Below are 20,994 nucleotides of genomic sequence, written 5' to 3'. Positions count from 1 at the left end.
TCCTCTTATCACCCTCCTTGCTCCCTTTCTTATTCGCCTCCCCTCTTCTATTTCCGTGTCTCCCCATCTCCTCTTGTACTACTCCTCTTATTTTTCCTCGTACTACTCCTCCATGTCTACCACAACCTTTCTCCTCTCCCTCCCTTCCTCTTTTCCTTTCATCTTATCGTTCACATCCTTACATTTCCCTCTCCCAACACTCTTTCTCTTGATCTCTTTCTCCACCTCCACCCATTTCTCCTTTCCCCAATCCGTATTCTCCTTCTTCCTCTTCTCCTCCTACTATCTGTCCTTCTTCCCGCTTCCTCCTTCTCTTCCCCCGTTCCTCACCCCCTTCCCCTCGGTCTCTTCTTCCCCCTCTTTTTTCTCTTTAACGTTGCCGTCTCCTCCTCCTCCTCCTCCTCCCTTTTCTCATCCTCATTGTCTCCTTTCCTATTCCTCTCCCCCCCTTCTATTTCCATGTCTCCATGCCTCCTCATCAGTCTCTCTATGCTTATTCTAAGAAAATGACATCGCGATTACAATTGTCTTTAGTAACTGATACACTAATGAAGAGAAAATTCGATCAGTTCAATAAATTCTTTTTTCTAAGTGAAGTTTTCTAATAATTTTTTTAGTTTTTCATTATAATCACTTCTCATTCCACTACTACTAGGTCTACTACTCCTCATCCTCCCTTTTCTCCTCTTACCCCCTCTCTCTCTCTCTCTCTCTATCTCTCTCTCTCTCTCTCCCTCTCTCCCTCTCTCGTCCTCCTCTTTTCTCTCTCCACTTTCTCTCCGATGTCCTCGCGTCCTCAACCACTTCTCCCCATCTCTCCCCTCCACTTCCTCCCATAATACTTCTCCTCCACTTTGTCCTCGAACTATTCATCCTTATCTTTCTCTTCCTCGTTCTCCCTCCCATCTCTTATTTCCCTTTCCTCTTATAACTCGGATCCTTTTTCTTGCACATACCTCCACCTCTTTCCCCTCATTCTCTTATTTCCCTTTCCTCTTATAACTCGGATCCTTTCTCTTGTACATACCTCCACCTCTTTCCCCTCATTCTCGTTCTCATGCTCCATATCTTTCCCTTTGGTAACGCATGGTGTGTTCAAACATTACCACACGTCAAAAATACTATCCTACAACTGGTTGTATAAGAGGTATGTACAACCGCGTCAAAGTTATCGAGCTCTCACACAAAATTGTTGAGTTATTTTACAAGTTATTGAGCTATTTTACGAAGTTATTGAGCTTAATAATTATTTTGTTAAGCTCAACAACTTTGTATCATAACTCGATAATTTTGTTAATAGAGCTCGACAACTTTGTAACAAAGTTCCACAATACTGAATAAGTTGTATATACAACCGGTTGTATAATACATTAACTCTCAATTTAACTGATATTTCTAAATCACAAAATCTCATTTGTGACCAACACTATCCGTCACTTTGGAGTGACGGATACCATTTTACCTCACAAAGTATCCACTTTTTCTCTCTCTGCAACACTGTTCATGTGGTCCTCTTTCTCCACTAACCCATATTGTTACCATTTTATCTCACAAAATATCCGCCACAAATGGTAACCCGTCACAAGGGAGACCAATTGTTTCTAAATATCAGAAGAAAGAAATACCATCTTACAATTCAAAATGTAACGTTCTTTTAAGAAAAATAGAAAAACCTTGTAAATTTGATTTTCTTACAACCTAATACAATAAGTCAAATGGCACTCCCTCAAAAAAATTACTACTTCGGAGTAATATATAGTTCAACACAAATTCTCACTTTAGACGGACACTATCCGTCTAAAGTTGTAGACACACTATTCGTCTCAACTTGTAGACGGGTCAAATCTCACACTACTTTCATAATAAGACAAACAACAAGTGGGATGTCATCACTTGGTCTTATTATGTAAGGAGTGACATATTTGACCCGTCTACACATTAGACGGATATACCGGTCTAAAGTGAGACTAATTCAAAGGCACCATATCCAAAACTTAACAATAGCATCTTTAAATCTATTTGATGCATTATAGTCAATTGGTCCACAACAGTTGGTCATCAAGTGACTCCATTTGGAGTAGGCAGTGGTATTGGCAGCTAGTATTGCGGATGATATGATTCAACTTCCTGACCCTCTCCCTCTAAAGCCGTATGCGCCTATGCGGGAATTACTTTTTTTCCCTGCATAATAAAATTTCCTCAAATATAAATATAAATGATAAATTCACACATCATCACAACATATACCAGCAAACGATCAAATATGAAACAAGATTTGAGATTCAGCTGACACCGGGGAAAAAAAAAGTAATCTGAATCGTTATACTACGGCTACTACATATGGAGCAATACCTTTTGTGGGCGCTTTCGTGCTTCTTATGAGCTACTCCCCAGCGATACGAGTTTTCAGCTTGTTCATCCTGCTTAAGATCAGAGCGACATAATGTTTAGTATGATGAGTGTCTATCAACAAATTTATGATACATATAAATGCTATTAGATATGCAGAATTTGAACTGACCTTTTGGGTCCAATTATTACGGCTACAACGATCTTGCTCTGCTTGATAACTCTCGTGCGTAGGCTAGTGACGTGAATGAACAATTAAACCAGGTAACATAGTATGGACGCAGCTATAAAGATCTCTGAAAATTCAAGTCAAAGAGACCACTCAAAGCTCTGAATTTGAAGAGTGAATGCACACATTACAGGAGCAACCCCAATATTACTGTTATACTGTATGTAATTTCTTGAGTGTCTGGTCATATATTAGGATGAAATCAATGTGAATTGTGGCCATGGGTGTCGAAACACACTATTAATCTGTAGATTCAAACTACTGGTTAACATGATCCAATCCTAAAATCCCCGGCCGTCATTAAAAATTGTTCACACATCCAGAACAAGATGAATATATCATCAGAGCACAAAGGTTACAGTTGTATTCACGAATCCCAAAGACATTCAATCTCCATGGCTCTCCATTTATAATTGACCAAAACTCGATGCCAATTCACAAACAAATCAGAACCTAATCTACACAAAAGCATTAAAACCTAATAAAAACTCAATAAAAATCTACACTTCTGTTACCTGTCGATAAGGAGGCCGAGATTCAGCAAATTCTAAACTCTCATTTCCTCCATACTTCCCTCTCTACATATAATCAAACAACAAACTTTATGAGTTAGACGAAATTAAACTCTCGTTATTTTCTGGTACTACTTATGATTTGAGCTTCGGAAATTGAATTGATGGCATGGAATTACATGGACTCCAGGTTGTACATTTGTTACACCTTTACTGCACTCGCCACGATCCTGCATAAAAGAGAGTCAGAATTCATTACAAACAGAAAGCAGTCGTCAACTGAAATGTGGAGCTTCATGTGATGTGCATACCCAGTAGCTTCATGAACAAGGATGCATGGGAAGAGACCTCAGGGTCCTGCGGGAACATAAACCAAGTTATGTCAGATTAATCAGTCTCCTAAGTGACTGATTCACATATAGGAATTGTGAAACATATTTTACATTTTTCTTAATGTACTCCGTATTAATTAGCACATAGTGGATAATAGAAGCGAGCTCACTAATAACACTATGAGTAACGGTCTGTTTCAAAAATGTGCAGTGTAGAGATGGCAGCAGAATATTTCCCACGCTAAAAACAAAATTGCTCTTAACCAATGACCCAAACACAATCCTACTCGACCTGCCGACCCCAACAAAAAAATGGTGCAAATCACAATTGATTCACCCTAAATAACTATTATAAAACTAAAAACCTTTAGAATAGTGACCCGAATAATGACCCAGTTCAACTTGTGATTTTCGACCAAAAAATAACTTGAACTGAACTTGAGCATAATGACCCTGCCATCTCTAGGCACAGCTTTTAAAAAAGTGGATGTCTCACTGAAGCAAATAGACTAAGTGACCTTCACTACATTCTGGGGGAAACCAAATTAGAGAAAGGAAAGAGGGATGAAGGAGAGATACAGATGCACAACCACTTCTTTACTTACTAATATAACTCACTAGAGATAGCCCCTATAAACGAATGCCTAACGGCATCATCTTAACTCATAGCATAATAATTACTCCCTCCCATCCAAACCAAAGGTTACATTTGACTTTTTGGTACTATTCATGATTGTAGAGAATCTTTGGTATTACTAGTAATGTACAAGAGAAAACATAGTCATGCGAGATCTTGTTTGATTCATCGTCATGAATGCTATAAGAATATCAAGTTTTTATAATTTTTAATAATGTGTAACTAAAGATATTCACGTTGCAAAACGCGCCTCGGCAAGCGTAATAAAGTCAAATGTAACCTTTGGTTTGGATGGGAGGAAGTATAAAGATAACATGAGTGAGGACAGTGAAATAACCAAGTTTGGATAAAATCTAAAGCTCTGCCAATATCTCATTGACGGAGCAAGAGATAGTCTTGAGTTGGAAGCACACGATTGTCAATGCCATGAGCCCATATAATTTAGTGATTTCTTATACAAAAATAACATCCAAGAATAAGCAACCAGGTCTAAGGCGGTTGTCCAGGAAACTAATGTTTGATGACAAGTGGCCTAATACAGATGCCTCACCACAAGCATCAAACAAGCAGTTAAGCAATTTTGCGGCCGATAAGGTACTACTACATAAACACAGGTTGTTTTCTTTAAGAACACAAATGCCATATACAACAAGAAGAAACACTCCGTCCAATAACAATTTTTAGCCAAAAGCAATGTAAATAATGTTTCAACGATTTTAAAAGTCACGGAGCTAGAATCACACGGCAGACATACACGATTGACTGACCCAATGTGAGGGGCTTGACATTATCCCAATCAACTGTAGTAAAGAAGTAAACTTGGGACCTCGTTAAGAAAACATGTTTTGTATGTCTAGTTATTTCTATACACCTCTTTGCTCATTTTGCCCTAGAGCTGGTCCGTAAATAAGGAAAAATATTAACTAAAGATATACAGGAAGGCGAGAACATAGTTTTTATGCGAACTTCAAAAAACAACATGCCATCTTTAACTAACCGCATCGGCTAGCATTTCAGCAGTAGTCATGGACTCATGGCAGTGAGCCAGAAATTTATTATATGTGTCAAATACTCAGCTGACCTTCCGTCTTCGCAATTTATTATGCCTAAGGGCTTGCCTGGAATCCATGGAATTATTAAGGGGGTAAGTTTTATTGGGCGATCATTACTGGAGAAATTAATTAGTGGGGTAATGAGTTCCTTGATGATATGTTTGGCATAAGAGTAATGATTACTGAGTAGATCTTTTACTCCCTTAATCATTACCCGGGGGGAGGGTGGGTAATGTATTACCCCTTCACAAGGGTAATAATTTCAGGAGGTGAATAATTACCTACATACCAAACATGGGAAATACACCTCACATATTACTCCCCTATTCATTCCCCTCCTATTACCCTCAATCCAAGCAAGCCCTAAGTAGTGAAGTGATAGGGGAACAAATGAGCATTACCATATCTTTATTTCAGAAAAGGATAATGTTTTACGAGAAAGTATATAAACACCTTACGCTTATAACGAAGCAACAATGTTCTAAATTACAATATAGAACATCCGAAATCCGATAAAATGCACGTTAAACAATGAATTAAAAAAACAAAGAGCTAAAACGTCTATTCACCTAATTATGTTTCAAAAATTGACATGCTTCTGAACCTTAGGCGGAAACCCCTAAATACCACAAAATCGTCGAAAGAAATAAAAACAGTAAAAAGAGCGACATACACTGATAGGGGAATCCTCAACTGCAATCGGATTTCAAAAAACTCGAAAACACTCTCATTATGTGTATTTTTATAATTATAAAGACCGAAAGAGAAGGAGAATGAAAGAGGAAGAGGTGAGCAGGAAAGAGAAGGAGAGTGAAAGATTAGGGTAGCAGTAGAGAAACGAAGAAGAACAAAGAATAAGTAAGAAATGAGGAGAGAGGGAGGTAAAGTTAAGAATACTGTTCATCACGCGAGGAGCACGGAAGTTACTAGCCTATTGTTCACATATAGAAGATTTCTCACATTTAAAGAGGTTTTAGATTTCCTTTCAGGACAATGACAGGCACAAGCAGCAAAGAAGTGAAAACAATCTCGACTATCATCCTTTTAAGTACAAATGGAAGTTAACTAAAATACGAGGGCAAGAAGAGAAACCTTTACACGACGACCAACACAGAACATCAATGGAACATATTAACACAGAAGAAGGAATTTCATATTAAGGACCCAAAAATGTATGCATGATGGCATGATGCAGTGAAGCATAATTTTTTTTTTGCATCTCAGGATTAAAACGATGATGTAGTAAGTATACTAAAAACCAACTCTCCTTATTGCATTTTACGAATATAGAAAAAAAATATTTACCCAGAGGACATTATTGCAGTTATGTAATATCCTGGCATCAAATTTCCAAATTAGTTATCTTCAAGTTGACAATTTAGCATCTTCTGGAGAAACTCTCTGGTTTATCATGCGATATATGGTTACGGAACAAAGAAAGAGTGTCAGCATCAGCCTGAAAGCCCTCGTTAACCATTGTATCACGGAAACATAATGCATTTCGCAAATCGTTGTTGAAAATGAATCCTCGGATAATTGTATTATAGGTGGTGCCATCAGGAGAGCATCCACTTTGCTTCATTTTGTTTAGGAGCCCTCTAGCTGTACTCAAAAGACCATTTTTACATAACCCCCTAATCATTGTATTATAAGTTATATGATCAAGTACCATACCCCTTGATAGGAGAACAGAGACAAGGTTTTCAGCATCTGTAACCCGACCAGCATCATACATGATGTCAATTAGGATAGTGTAGATGACTATATTAGGAGCAATTCCATTAGATTCCATCTCCTTAAGCAATGCTTCCGCTTCATCAAGTTGTGCCGTTTTACATAGCCCGTCAAATAAGGCACCGTAAGTGCAAACATTTGGTTTTATTCCATAAGTTTGCATGTCGTTGAACAACTGACGTGCCATTGGGATCCAATTAGATCTACACAATCCATCTATCACGGTGCTAAAGGCCACGACATCGGGGGCAATCCCTTGCTCAATCATTTCTTGCATCACATCAAGGGCTTTGTCAATTCTTTTCAGTTTAACATATCCATTGATCAGAGTACTATAAGTCACAACGTCAGGTTGGCAGTGAGTTTGTACCATTAAATCAAAAACCTCTCTTGCCTTGTCCATTTGGCCACACAAGCAATACCCAACCAATAAAGCATTATAAGTATGTACATTAGGAGCCACACCTTGATCAGTCATTATTTGCATAAGGGCTTGTGCTTCATCGACCATTGCGTCCTTACATTGGATGTGAATCAACATGTTATAAGTAAAAACATCAGGTGCAACGTTCCTCTCAATCATCCCAACCAACATTTCCTTAGCCTCCACCTTACGACCTAGATTGAACATTCCTCGAATCAATGTGTTATAGGTGAACACATTTGGGTAGATGCCCTCGGTTTTCATGGCTTCAAAGAGGTTCACGGCCTCGGTTATGAGTTTATCTTTGCAGAGACCATGGATAATGGTATTGTACATTATAAGGTCAGGCTTACAACCCGAGGGAGTAGAATTCATTCGGTGGAGGAAATGGAGAGCATGGGCAGTGTCCCCGTTCCCGCAAAGACCTTTCACAATGGTACAATAGGTAACTATATCTGGCTGAATGCCTAGCTTAACGACAGCTACGTCCAACAACTCAACAGCTTGTGGAAGTTGGTGATTGTGCACAAGGCCGTTAATTAAGGTGTTAAACAAAACTAAATCAGATTCAAAGGGATACCCAAGCTTAACGGACTTAGCAAGGAGAGAATACCCGAAATCAACACGGCCTAAGTGGCAGTAACAATTAGCAAGAATCCTAATAGAACACAAATCGGGTCGGGTACCAGATAAGTCAAGTTTCCTAAAGAGGGAAATGACAGTAGAGTGAGGATGCAGTCGTTTGAGTTTGAGCATTGCCGCTAGTAAACGATTAAAATCGATAATCGACGGTCGATGCACGGGAGATATCATTTGGTGAAATAGATTAATGGGGAATTCGAGATTAGTAAACCCTAATCGACATTGTTCTCTAACATAATCGAGAAACACTCGAGAATCATCAATGGCAGTAGCCTTAAAAGTCGCAGAATTGCAGAAATGACGAGAATTAAATTGAAAATGAAGTTGAAATGGAAACCCTAATTTAGAAAAAGGGGAAGACATATTTTGCAGAAAAGGAAGAAAGAGAAGAAGAATTGAATACCAGAAAAGTAGAAGCTCAGCAATTCGAAACCCTAATCGTAGAAATGGCGACGGATTTGCAGAATTGAAGTGAAAGTGATTGTGATTTGATTGTGATTGTATGACATATACAATCTGGGCAATGGAGTAATAAAGATTCACTCATTTTCGTCCCAAATTTTCATTTAAGACGGACATTATCGTTACAAGCTGAAACGGATACTGCTCATTTCCCTCACTTGTCTTATTGTGAAAGGGGCATTATCCGTAGGAGAGTTCACCGGTCCAAAACCGGACCGGATAACCACATATCCCAAGACCGCGGACCGGACCGGTTAGAAGGGGACCCGGACCGGAACCCTTTAGGTCCGATTTTTTCCGGGTTTGGATTGGACCGGTACTAATTTATAAGGCAAATTCAGTTTTATTTTTTAATGTGGACCGGACCGGACCGGAGACCGGTCACCATATTTTTTGGGACCCGGAGACCGGACCGGTATGTATCCGGTCCGGACCGGCCGGTTCGGGCCGGTCCGCTTTGCCAGTCCGGACCACTTTTTGTTCACCCCTAATTATCCGTCTTCAACTTGTGACGGATAGTCCCCGTCACAAACAAATTGCTCTGCTTTTCAATTACCCACAAAAAAATAAAACAATATTTTCTTATCTCGGTCATTTGATTATATTTGATTAAAAAATAAAACAAGATTTTTAACAATATATTTTCCGTATGTGTCATTTGTTTATCTTTGACTAACCAACTCATCACAAATATATAAGCCGTAACCAATTAAAACAAATAATTGAGACGGAGGAACTAATAAAGATTCGATCTTTTCTCACCCACCAAAAATAAAAATGGCGTAAACTAAGATTTGCAACATAGGAAGTACTTCCTTTGTCTCGGATTTGTCGGTAATTTCTTACCTTTGATAAAAAAAAAAAAAAATTAAAAAAAAAAAAAAAAACTCACAAAAAAATTATTTGTTATTAAACGTCATTTTTAACAAAAAATCGATTAACCACGTATGACGTATCATGCATGTATGGTAATATAACTGGTACATAGTTGATCGTACAATACAAAAAACAAACATTGATCATAGATTCGTAGGGATCACAACTTCATCTCAAACTAAAAAGTTGTATTATTAATCAATAAGTAATCTTAAGCTCATATTTTCAACGTAAGATTTGCAACATTGTTTAGCTCATATCTCTCCTAGAGTCATTGGTAGAACAGAATGGTCGGATGTACTACCGACGAATGCTCAAAATGCTGTACGTTTTGATATTTTAATGTTAGAGTAACATTTTCGGGTGTTTTCATCAAAAAAAAAAAAAAAAAAAAATAAGTAATCTTAAGCTAAGCAATTTGTTACATTTGTGTTCATTTCTCATCCTTTCATAGTTACATAACTTACATTGTTGCTATTATTCTGCATTACTAAGATCTTCCATTCTAAGACGACAAATTAAACACTTTCCACTATCTAACGAAACTGTTTAACTAAGCCGCGACCATGATTAAATCGGTCAATTATTTACCTTTTACCAACACGAAAAAACTTTGTTCCAATGATTTTGCGGCCTTATAATCTTCTCACCGTCTTAGACCTTAGCCATCCACCATCCATTATTTCGAGACCCGAGTTGTCCACGGCGACGCTATCGCCACCGAGGAGTAGCACATCTTTAAAACCCACTTCTCAAATTATCAAAAAAGTCCTATTTTTAGAAACACTATTTAAGTATCTTAATAGGTGATGACATTTTCAATGTTGTTGATGAAATTTGAAAGTTCCAAAGGGCAAGTTGCCATCCATGAATTCAACACCAAATCGTTACGAAAATATATTGCTACCGTTGTCGATTTCGATCCACTCTTTATTTATTTAGCTCATATGTTGTCAAACAGAAAATCATGCGTGCGATTTTCTTTTTTCGAGAATTTGTGATTTTCTTCTTACATGGTATCAGAGCGAGCAAGCTGAGACTGACGACAACAGTCTCAATATATTTTCGAAATGATTTGGTGCTGAATTCATGAATGATAACTTGGCCTTTACAATTTCCAAGCCTCACCATCAACATTGATAATTCCATCACCTAAAAAGATTATTTATTTTGTAGTATGGTCTAGTCGATCAAGTCATTTCTCTTAGACGACGAACTTAATATTCGTCGTCTTAGAGTGAAAGATCTTATTAACGTAGACTAATAGAAGAAATTGAAGAATTCGACATGCATGAACATATTATTGCTTAATATTTACTAGTTTTTTGAGTTTGAAATACTAAGTATAATAGGTGATGATTTATATAGGCAGCATATGCATAGCACAAATAATAGATTAAGGTTAAGAACGTCTTTTATTTATAATTGGACCGTTTTACAGTATGACATCGTCTTACGCATTAATGACTGTATGCATAGTGTGTCTGAGTGTCAAGTCTAATATTTATTGTTGACTTAGTAACTACTCATTGACTAATGCAAAAATGTGACAAAAAGGGTAGTTGCTTACATTTTGCTTCTGACTGATTAGCTGCATTGCAACTAATCTTATGCATTATTTTGCTATAATTACTGCTACAAAACAATGTTTGCGATGTAAAGTATGTGGTTAGCCTATCATGTAAGTGTGGCCTTACATGACACCCTAAGTATAAGTGAACCCTAACAAACCAATATAAATTTAAATTTGATTTAATTTGATTTGATTCATTTTTCAATTTGAATGTAGATGGGCTCTAGAATAAGCGGATTTCTATAAAGTACCGAACGGAGCTGTTATAACACCAACAAAATTGTTGATTTTATGGCTTAGGTTGGACATTCCGAGCTATATCAGAAAGTTTCTGAACTCAATTATTCAAGTAAAAAAAAAAAAAAAAAACTTTAAGAAAACTTAAAAAAAAAAAAAAAAAAAAAAAAAAACACACATATAAACTCAGTTACATTTATGTTGGTTGTATCATGCTAATATACAACTGGTTATAGGATAGTATTTGTGCCCATAGTACAAGTAGTGAACCCTAACAAATCAATAAGGTTCTAGTTTGAACTCTTTTTCAATTTGAATTTAGATGTGCTTTGGTATGAGTCGATTTAAATTAACGATATGGGCTTTTACGAGGCTAATAAAGTCGTTGATTTTATGGCCCATGTCGATCACACCCAACCTCGCTTTCTCAATAGGTGGTTTGAAAGTGGATGCTGTTAGATTCGTATACGGGTATGGGCCGCACCATTGAGGAGGAGATAATGAGTGGCCACTTCATAAGTCCAAAGAGGTTTCATCCCAAAATCAATTGTCAATGGGTGGAGTAATTCTTAACCTTATAAAGTGGATTACATTTATCTCTTTCTCCAATGTGGGACACCTAACATGTGATTATTTACACGCCCTCTCACATGTAAGGCGACCTCTTTTTCAATCGATCGACAGTAACGCCATATTTTTCGAACTTTTGTTTCGTCGGCTGGGATCGTTGTCGCTTTTTCGAACCCGCCAAATAGGGGCCCAGTTTCACCTTTCGTTGGATGGAAACGTCATCGCTTTTTCATCACCCGACTTCGCGTCACAGCCGAGGACTAAACCTTGGGCTCTACCACTCTCATGTCATATTATCAAATGAATCTTATATTATTCAAAATATTTAACTTTAAGCTACATGACTATGTTAAACAAATTAGGGTTGAATAAGCTTAGGTATGGGTCGGGAAAATTAAAAGGATCGAATGAGAGCATTTTGTCTGGACCAAACCCGAACCGGCCAAATTCTTTTAGATCCGCTCTATGGTCCTCCTTTTTTGAAATTTTGGACTTTATTTCGCTTCAAGACTAGTAAGTTTAGATCCGGGCCGAATGAAGCGGATTTAGTATTTTTATATTAATCATTAAAACTTTGTAAAAGAATCTAATATTTTAAGCTCAAATAATAAACTATGTTGGGTTTGTGCCTTGATTCTATTAGTTGCCGCTTCAAACGACTATGCCGGGTCATGCTTATCATACCGTCTCCTCACATATCAATAAAACTCTCTCCCTTCTACCCTATGGAGGTAGCTAACACACCGTTAGTCAACCACGTAAATCTGTGCGTTTGTCTTTTATTGTTCTTTATTTGTTCTTTCTTGCTTCTATTATACTTCAACAAACTCAATAACAACGATTAATAGTTAATTTTACTTCAAATAACTAGTTTATTTGATTTGATTGTATAAAGCAAAATTTAATCATCATATACGTACTAAAGAGCAACAAATTTTAGTTTTTGTTCATTTTGGCCTGAGACTAGACTCGACCGAAAAATCGGATTTGGTCTGGTTGAGGACCAAATGTCGTTTCAGGTCGAGTCCTTGGTCTACAATTTATTTATTTTGGTCTTAGCTTCAATAAGTCCTTGTCCACAGATTTATTTTTTTTGGTCTTAGCTTCAATCCGGCTTGATTTGGTCTGATATTTGACCTATACTCGATCCTACAACAAATAACATAAATCTTAATATATATACAATATCCCATAACCATTGTCCACTAAACTCGAACCGATTATTTTCATAATTGACTAGCGTCCAAATAACCAATAATTATACACTCGAGTCTAAAATGACTCGATCAAACGACCTAAATTGCATTTTTTTATAACGAAAGAAAACTAGGTCAATTGAAATTGAGCCAACATCCTCGCGGACGAGAGCGGTAAACGAAAATCAAAGATTCCAAATTACCTAAAGTAATATAAGAAAACAAGGGAAAACAGAGGCACAAAAAAGAGGACTCTCGAAGTCTCAAAGAGTTGTGCACTAGAAACCCAAACAACATGAAAACAAAAACTCGGTCACCAAGAAAGAAAGAAAAAAGGCTAAAAAAAATGCAATAAAGAAGATGGCCAAAGGAAATCAAAACACCATTTTAACACACATCTTTCCGATTCAAATGAATCAGATCTCCATTTTAAGCTAAAACCTAAAACGGACGAACACCTCACTGGTAAATAAGCCATTAATAGAGGAAGGTTTCTACCATGGCGGCAGAGCAAAGATAAAATTACAAAAATACCCCTGTCCAGCTACTGCCTCAAATAGCAAAACACCCAAAACTCTAGAAAACGACCTAAATCCCAAAAAAACGTCACTACCTGGATAATTGAATTTTGTTAAATTCTGAAAATAAACCTCGGAACAAGTTTTCTATTTAGATTCTTGTTTCTTTTAAACCTTCAAGACTAAAGATTAACGACTAAAAATAACTCTTCGGTGTTAAAATGAAGAGTTAAAATCAGTCAAATCTTAAATAAAGAAGTAAACCCTCGAGTGTACGTGATAACCTGCAAACCACGTATATGCCAAGTAAGACACCTGAGAGTGGCAGACTCGAAGTCTATTAGGCATGGACTCAGGCCAAGAATGCTTCACAAGATTTTGCTCTTGGGAAGGCTTGAACCTGGGTCTCTTGAGAATTTCACCCAAATTTTAACCACTAAACTACACCCTTGCGGGCTGTTTTTTTTTTTTTAATTTAAGAGAATTCTGTCTCTCTCTAAAAACTTTAGAGAGAGGAACCCCCTTTTTGTTAGTTGTTCTACCTAAATTGCATTCCGGCGCCACCGTGTGACGCTCAATTTTGGCGTCACCCTCTCACATGCATCCCTTATTATTGGGGTTTTCACTTATTTTATGGGATTTATCCATTATTTTGGGGGTTTACATTTATTGCTTGTGAGAGGGTGACGCCGAGATTAGGCGCCACCGGATGGCGCTAACTCATTTTCCGATTGCATATTTGTGTTCACCAAAAATAAAAATTATTTGCACACTCTATAATACAGCTTACTAGTATTGGTGCCTGGCTTTGCCCGGGCTAGCTATGCTTACCATTATTTTTTTTTCATTAAATAAAATTACTTAAAGTTGCATAACCCATAAATTTATCATTAATATATTTGTCTATAATATATCCTAAAATTATGATGAAATAAATGTTGAGACAAATTCATTACTCTCGCTATTAATATTTTATTCTTATTAATGAAACAATAGTAATAACATTTTACTACTTGCCCGTAATCATTGTTACTTTCATTACTCCCGCTGTAATTATTGTTACTTTCACTACTGCCGCATTAATATTGATTATTTCACTACTCCCTGATAAGGCTAAAGTCGTATCACCTTAATCAAAGTAAACCTAAACTACTACTAACAAAATAGCTAGCGGTAAGTCAGGGTCGAATCCACAGGGAGGCGGTGATTATCTAGTTTGTTTATATTTAATTCCGTCTTAAGGTAACCAATTTTGGGGGTTTGATTGTTTGTATGCTAATCGACTAATTGCAAGTAAATAAAAGATGAATAACAATAATATTAAAAGGTCTAGGGATCGGGTTCACTAGGTCGTCGTCAAAGGGTAGAATTTAATTCATTGATTGAGCAATGTGTATTGTTGAAAGTCATATGATCGGTCGATTCAATATTTCTTTTAGATCTAATTTAACATGCGGTCGCTATCATTAAATTATCTCTATTCAATTATCGTGGCCTATACTAGTCTTAACCCGGTCGGTGATAATCCTAGTTTATGCAAGACTAATTAATCAATTCTGATCAGTAATTAACTAATTGGAAGTAATACGACAATCAAACAACAATTAAGAGCAATTTAACAATCAATTCATAATAATCCCTTTTCTAACAACCTAGATCCCCTTTCACCCTAGATAAGAGATTTAGCTACGCATAATAGAAAGAAAAACAACAATAACATTAATAAGAAACATGATTGCAAGCATAAAAGATGAACAATGAAATAAATGACTAATAATAAAGGAAAGATTAAGAACAATACCGTAAATAGCTAGATCCGGAAGTAAGAACAATAAATAAACTAAACTAAATATTTTAGAGAGTTTTCTAAGGTAGCTATATTAAACCTACTGAAAATAAAGCATAAAATAACTTAGGGTACGAGTTTTGGTATTTATAGCAATACATAACCGACTTAAGGAAAGTTGCGGGAATTATAAAACTGGAAGGTTCCTCGATCGAGTCGAGAGTGACTCGATCGAGGCACCAAAGTTCAAGAACACCCAACTCTCGACATTGCGAAATTTAGTTGATTAGGTTGGTTCCTCGATCGAGTCGCGAGTGACTCGATCGAGCATGAAGTTCCTCGATCGAGCCAAGGTTGACTCGATCGAGGCACCAATTTCCTGCTTCGCGCACTGAACTTCAAACGGCCGCCATTTCTTCGTTACTTGTCAGAAACAAGCGATTTTCACGCCGTTGGAAAGCTAAGAGGATAAGCTTTCACCTCCAATTGGAATCACTTGAAAATACATTGTAGAACTCGAGATATGGCTCTTCAAAGTAGGCACTTATAATAAGAAGCTCTTTTCTTCGTGTTTTCTTCTTAAATTCTCTTCCTTCATTCTTATTGATTCTCGTGCCATGCTTCGTGTATCCCTTCATGCCCACTCCGCGATGCTCATTTCATTTCTTTGCTCCTCAAATGCATCATTCCTGCATTAAACATCAAAAGGCGGAAGTATCGACATTCTAACTTAAAAGGCATCTAAATGCTATAAACTAGCACGAAAACCGTATCAAAAGCAATTAAGGGGAGGCATAAATATGTATATAATTATGACTCATCAAACTCCCCCAAACCATCTTTTTGCTTGTCCTCAAGCAAAGCAACACACAATACAAAAGACAATCATACAAATGGCGAATAAACGACTCAGAGCTAATGTTTAATGCACATACAAATCCCAAGCTATCCATATTTGTAACAAAGCAATGACTAAAGTGTACCAATAAAACAAATTCAAAGGTACGGGAAATAGAAAACATAGCTCAAGTCTCAAGTCACCATACTATAGACAAATGCCAAATACCTTTCGATCTTGCAAGACAAATTAGTTGGATTCTCGCGGATGTCACTCATGCACTCATAAGTATATAGGGTGAGTTATATGTGAAGATAGAAAGAAGTAGAAACACTCACTCAACTTATGAAACATGCATGCAATCTAATGTGATAGAGATTTCCCCAACTAATATGCAATCATCATATGTAGACAAAAGTACATGTATCAAGGACAATAAGGGTGGCAAATGGGTTAAAGGGATAGAAATGGTTTGTGCCTAAGCACGTTATGGATATGTGGAGCTAAGACGGTAGTCGCAGCGCTAACCAAAACAAAAACCAAATCTTTGATAATAAATGAACCCAACTTAGAGAAATGATCTCAACTTTACAACATATGAGAGCTAATCAATTACTCTCCAACTATGCATTAGACTCTAACAACCATCTTTTTGATCCTTGACAAAACCAAATGAAGCAATCTCTTTTCTTTTCTTTTCTCTTTTTTTCTTTTTTTTTTTCTTTTTTTTTTTCCGCTTCATATTTTTCTTTTCCAACACAAGGATACAACACAATTGCTAAAAGTATTTTGCTATACCCACAGGACAACAATAAGTCCCAAGCCAACCATAATAGCAAAATAATTATGATAAACAAGCAACTGCGACTGTCCCGAAAAGGTAGGCAAATTCTGGATTGTAGCTCAAAAGATGTAATTAATATTGGCTACAAGGGTTCAAACGGGGCTAACAAAAGGTAATGTAAGGCTTATTTGAACGATAAGAATCGCCTATCCACATGTACTTAGTCAAATGAAAGCAATAAAAGTATCAAGAAATCAATGTCACACTTATGCAGTTTGATATTACACATTCCACAAGGAGAAACCACACTCAAGCCTAATTGACAATGAGACCAGTTTATTGATGTTCCTGGCCTAGGAAGCTCTATAGACCTCAGAATTTAAGTAGTTTACCAACGTAATTGTGTCAAATCTAATCAATATAAGGCATGTCAATACGATTAAGACTTGAATTATGAGCTTTGTTTTCATGGCTAACGAGTCAAAACAATGTACATGGACAACTATATGGGATTCTAATGCAAAAACAATGCAATTTAACATCATTGTTATTCAATTCACCAAGACTCGACTTAAAACAAAGGAAAAACATGTTTTTGTATTTAATAAAATTTTTAATTTTTATGGATTTTTATATAAATGCACACAACATAAATAAAAGACCCTCCCCCAAACCTAAATGTCACAGTGTCCTCATTGTGACGCCTACAGCATAGAAATCACACAAAAATCCAGCAACCTAAAGGACACAACTAACAAAAAGAATGGGAAATAACTAGATAATACAATAAAAGAAGGTACAAGGGAAGAGAATACCGGGTAAGAGCTTATGATTCCCCCAAACCAGCTGCAAAACAGGGGTAAATAATCATCCTCGCAAATCCTATCATCATGTGGCTACGTTATTGACCAAAAAGACGAGGTGACTCGATCGAGCCCCATGACACTCGATCGAGGAACCTTCCTGTCGAGCAGATTTCCTGCATTTAAAATAAATGCGCACACAAGTCATAATCAATACAAGTTAAAGCTCGTCACAGTAAATCAAAAAGTAGCGCATGTGCTACACACAAACATAAGTAGCACCAATAAATAGTCCAAGCAAAGAATAAAAACAATGAAAAATGTCCTGGCTCATCAAACTCGAAATCTAATGTAAAATAAGAGCAATGTTCATCGTTCTTCAGGTCATCTTCTTGAGGAAAGAGATAAGGCACTTCGTCATGTCAGAAGCTTCATCAAAAACTCTAATCGACTCCTTTTTAAAATCTCGGCTTCCAAAGCATCCAATTCAGCTTCTATTTCAACACTCTCAACTTGTTTGTAAACCATCTCGGGAAGAGGATCATCTCCATAAATCGCTTCTCTATCTCATCCACTTCCTTGCTCCATGGATATGACGCAGAAATAGGGGCGTCATATGGATTCCTATCAAAACATAAAGCAAGACAATCATCAAAAGTAGGATCAAGAGCATTAATCATATGACAAGAAGCTTTTAAATCAGGAGGACGTTTTAAAGTATTATCAAGAACAAATCTAATAGTGTCATCCCCAACTCTTAGTGTCAGACTACCATCCCTAACATCTATGAGTGCTCCTGCAGTGTGAAGGAATGGTCTACCAAGAATGATGGGTACTTGAGAGTCCTCAGCCATATCCATAACAATAAAGTCAACTGGAATGAAATACTTCCCTACTCTAACGGGCACATCCTCTAAGACACCCATAGGTTTCTTTAAAGATCTTTCGGCCATTTGTAAGGTCATATTAGTAATACGGAGTTGACCCATATTTAACTTTTTGCAAATTGAATACGGCATGACACTAACACTAGCCCCTAAATCACAAAGGGCTCTATCAATAGCTATACTACCAATATGACAAGGAATAGAAAAACTCCCTGGATCCTTAAGCTTTGGTGGTGAGGTAGCTTGTAATGCGGTCGCGCACTCCGAGTAAATGCTTGTCTCCACTTCATCAAAAGACCGCTTCTTTGATAAGATTTCTCTTAAAAATTTAGCATACGCCGACACTTGAGTTACCAATTCAAGTAAATGGCACTTTGTCACTTGAAGATTCTTTACTACCTCCATAAACCTTCCAAATGTTTATCCACTTGGATTTTTGTTGTCGATGAGGAAAAGGTAGTGCAATAGTTATGGGCTCGGCTGGCTTGACCTTAGAAACAACTTTTGAAACACCGCCATCTGTCGAAGAGGTGCCTCGATCGAGTCGAGAGGTGACTCGATCGAGCACGCTGGTTCCTCGATCGAGCCGGGGCTGACTCGATCGAGGAACCTCTGCAGGTTCAGCTCCTTCGTTTTTTTTGCTTTTCGTCAAATCTCGTGTTTCATCTTTGCAAGTTTCTTTTTCATCGTCACTTAGCTCCAAATTTCCCAACCCCTTAGGATGCATGTATGGAGCTTCATCATCTTTAATGGGCATGTCCGGACCGTTATAAGAAGTACCGCTCCTTAAAGAAATTGCATTAACTTGCTCATGAGCTTGTTTACCTTGAGGAGGAAGACCGGACTGTTTTGATGGATTTTGAGCCGCCATTTGAGCAACTTGAGTATCCAACATCTTATTATGAGCCATAAGTTCGGAGATTTGAGCCGTTTGCTTTTGCTGCATCATCAAAATTTGTCGCAATAGAGCTTTTAACTCCGATACTTCATTACTTGGAACTTGAGGAGGAGGTTGAAATTGTTGAAAACCTCCTTGATTTGGCCTTTGATAACCTCCTTGTGGCTGATTACCACGATTTGGAGGAATAATATAGGTACCTTGTTGAGGAGCTTGAAACAAATTAGAATATGGTGTACCTTGCTTGAAAGATTGGAAGGCCTGAACTTGCTCAATAGTACTCATACATTTGGCCGCAGTGTGGCCATCTATCCCACATCTCTCGCAGGACACTTCTTGTTGAACCATATGAACCATCTCTTGCTTACCCAAAGACTGAGTAGTCTTCAATTCAGCTATTTGAGCCAAGTATGGCTTCCAATCGTGCCGCAACCGCACTATCTGAGCCACTTCCTCTCTTACTTCCTCTGGGGTTACCATACTCAGCTTTGTGAGTAGCTATCTGATCAATCAACTTCCAAGCATTACCATCATTGGTGTTATCTTGGAATCTCCCATTGATAGCAGAATCAAGTAAAGCTCTATGATCATCATACAACCCGTTGTAAAACTGGTTGCAAAGGAACCAAATCTCAAAACCATGGTGAGGGACGGACCGCACTAGTCTTTTGAACCGTATCCATGCTTCATTAAAATCCTCAGTAGGACCTTGCTTAAAACTTGTAATCTGACTTCTCAATGCATTAGTTTTCTGTGGTGGAAAATACCTCTTGTAGAATGCAAGAGCTAGAGAAGTCCAGTTGGTAATTGCGTCGGTCTCCATGTCTAAGTCCCTTAACCACTCAGCTGCATCATCTCTCAAAGAGAAAGGGAAGAGAGTTTGCTTGACCTGATCTTGAGACACCCCAGCTGTCAAAGGAATAGAACAGCAATAAGTAACGAATTTCTCCATATGCTTTGCGGGGTCCTCTCCTGATTTTCCTCCAAATAAATTCCTTTCTATCAAGCTTATGTAAGAAGGCTTGATCTCAAAAGTTCCCTTATCAGCGGTAGGAAGCTTGAAGCCTTTAGGAATAGAATCAACCGTGGGTTCGGAGTGACTTGCTAATGTAGGCATCTTTGGTGTTGTAGAAGTCACACTACGAGAAATAAGTGTGTCCTCTTCTAAGGACGAGTCTTTCGAAAGTATACCGCTCGTAGTCAAGTGTACTCAAGTCTTCCACTTGACTTACTTCTCTTTGAAATTTTTGTCTGTAGCGAAAAGTCTTTCCGGCTCGGGATCAAACGGTAGGATCTCTAACTGTTAGACCTGGGCATACACGAAAACAACAAGAAAAGATAAAATCGTCTCAAGGAACAAGTTCCTGAAACAAAAGACAAAAATAAACGAGAAACAAACAGAACAATTGTTGCCTCCCGGCAACGCGCGCCAAATTTGATAAGGCTAAAGTCGTATCACCTTAATCAAAGTAAACCTAAACTACTACTAACAAAATAGCTAGCGGTAAGTCAGGGTCGAATCCACAGGGAGGCGGTGATTATCTAGTTTGTTTATATTTAATTCCGTCTTAAGGTAACCAATTTTGGGGGTTTGATTGTTTGTATGCTAATCGACTAATTGCAAGTAAATAAAAGATGAATAACAATAATATTAA

The 20,994-nt window shown here is 37.5% G+C and overlaps 1 protein-coding gene across 5 annotated transcripts; it reads right to left on the bottom strand.

Annotated features, from left to right (window-relative positions):
• Positions 1-1,655: 1,655 nt before the first annotated feature.
• Positions 1,656-8,508, bottom strand: LOC141592422 (uncharacterized). Of its 5 annotated transcripts, XM_074413093.1 has the most exons (8): positions 6,786-8,409; positions 6,417-6,512; positions 3,402-3,447; positions 3,270-3,320; positions 3,094-3,156; positions 2,522-2,584; positions 2,353-2,420; positions 1,656-2,181 (listed from the first exon to the last, which is right to left on the bottom strand). In XM_074413093.1, exons 1-2 carry the CDS (start codon positions 8,272-8,274, stop codon positions 6,490-6,492), a joined length of 1,512 nt encoding a protein of 503 aa, XP_074269194.1. In that variant the 5' UTR covers positions 8,275-8,409; the 3' UTR covers positions 1,656-2,181; positions 2,353-2,420; positions 2,522-2,584; positions 3,094-3,156; positions 3,270-3,320; positions 3,402-3,447; positions 6,417-6,489. The 5 variants fall into 5 exon arrangements, 4 of the variants coding, with proteins under 4 accessions (XP_074269194.1, XP_074269191.1, XP_074269192.1 ...); XR_012521153.1 differs by lacking the exon at positions 6,417-6,512 and having other exon boundaries at positions 2,522-2,645; positions 8,315-8,415; XM_074413090.1 differs by having other exon boundaries at positions 3,094-3,154; positions 6,417-8,409.
• Positions 8,509-20,994: the final 12,486 nt, after the last annotated feature.

This window comes from Silene latifolia, chromosome 7 (genome assembly GCF_048544455.1).
Source record: "Silene latifolia isolate original U9 population chromosome 7, ASM4854445v1, whole genome shotgun sequence".
Classification (NCBI taxonomy): Eukaryota; Viridiplantae; Streptophyta; class Magnoliopsida; order Caryophyllales; family Caryophyllaceae; genus Silene; species Silene latifolia.
Note: the sequence above shows the minus strand (reverse complement) of the source record. Positions and strands in the feature narration are given on the sequence as shown.

Excerpts from the sequence above, each read along its gene's own strand:
- LOC141592422 (XM_074413091.1), bottom strand. The coding sequence starts at position 8,274 with ATGTCTTCCCCTTTTTCTAAATTAGGGTTTCCATTTCAACTTCATTTT.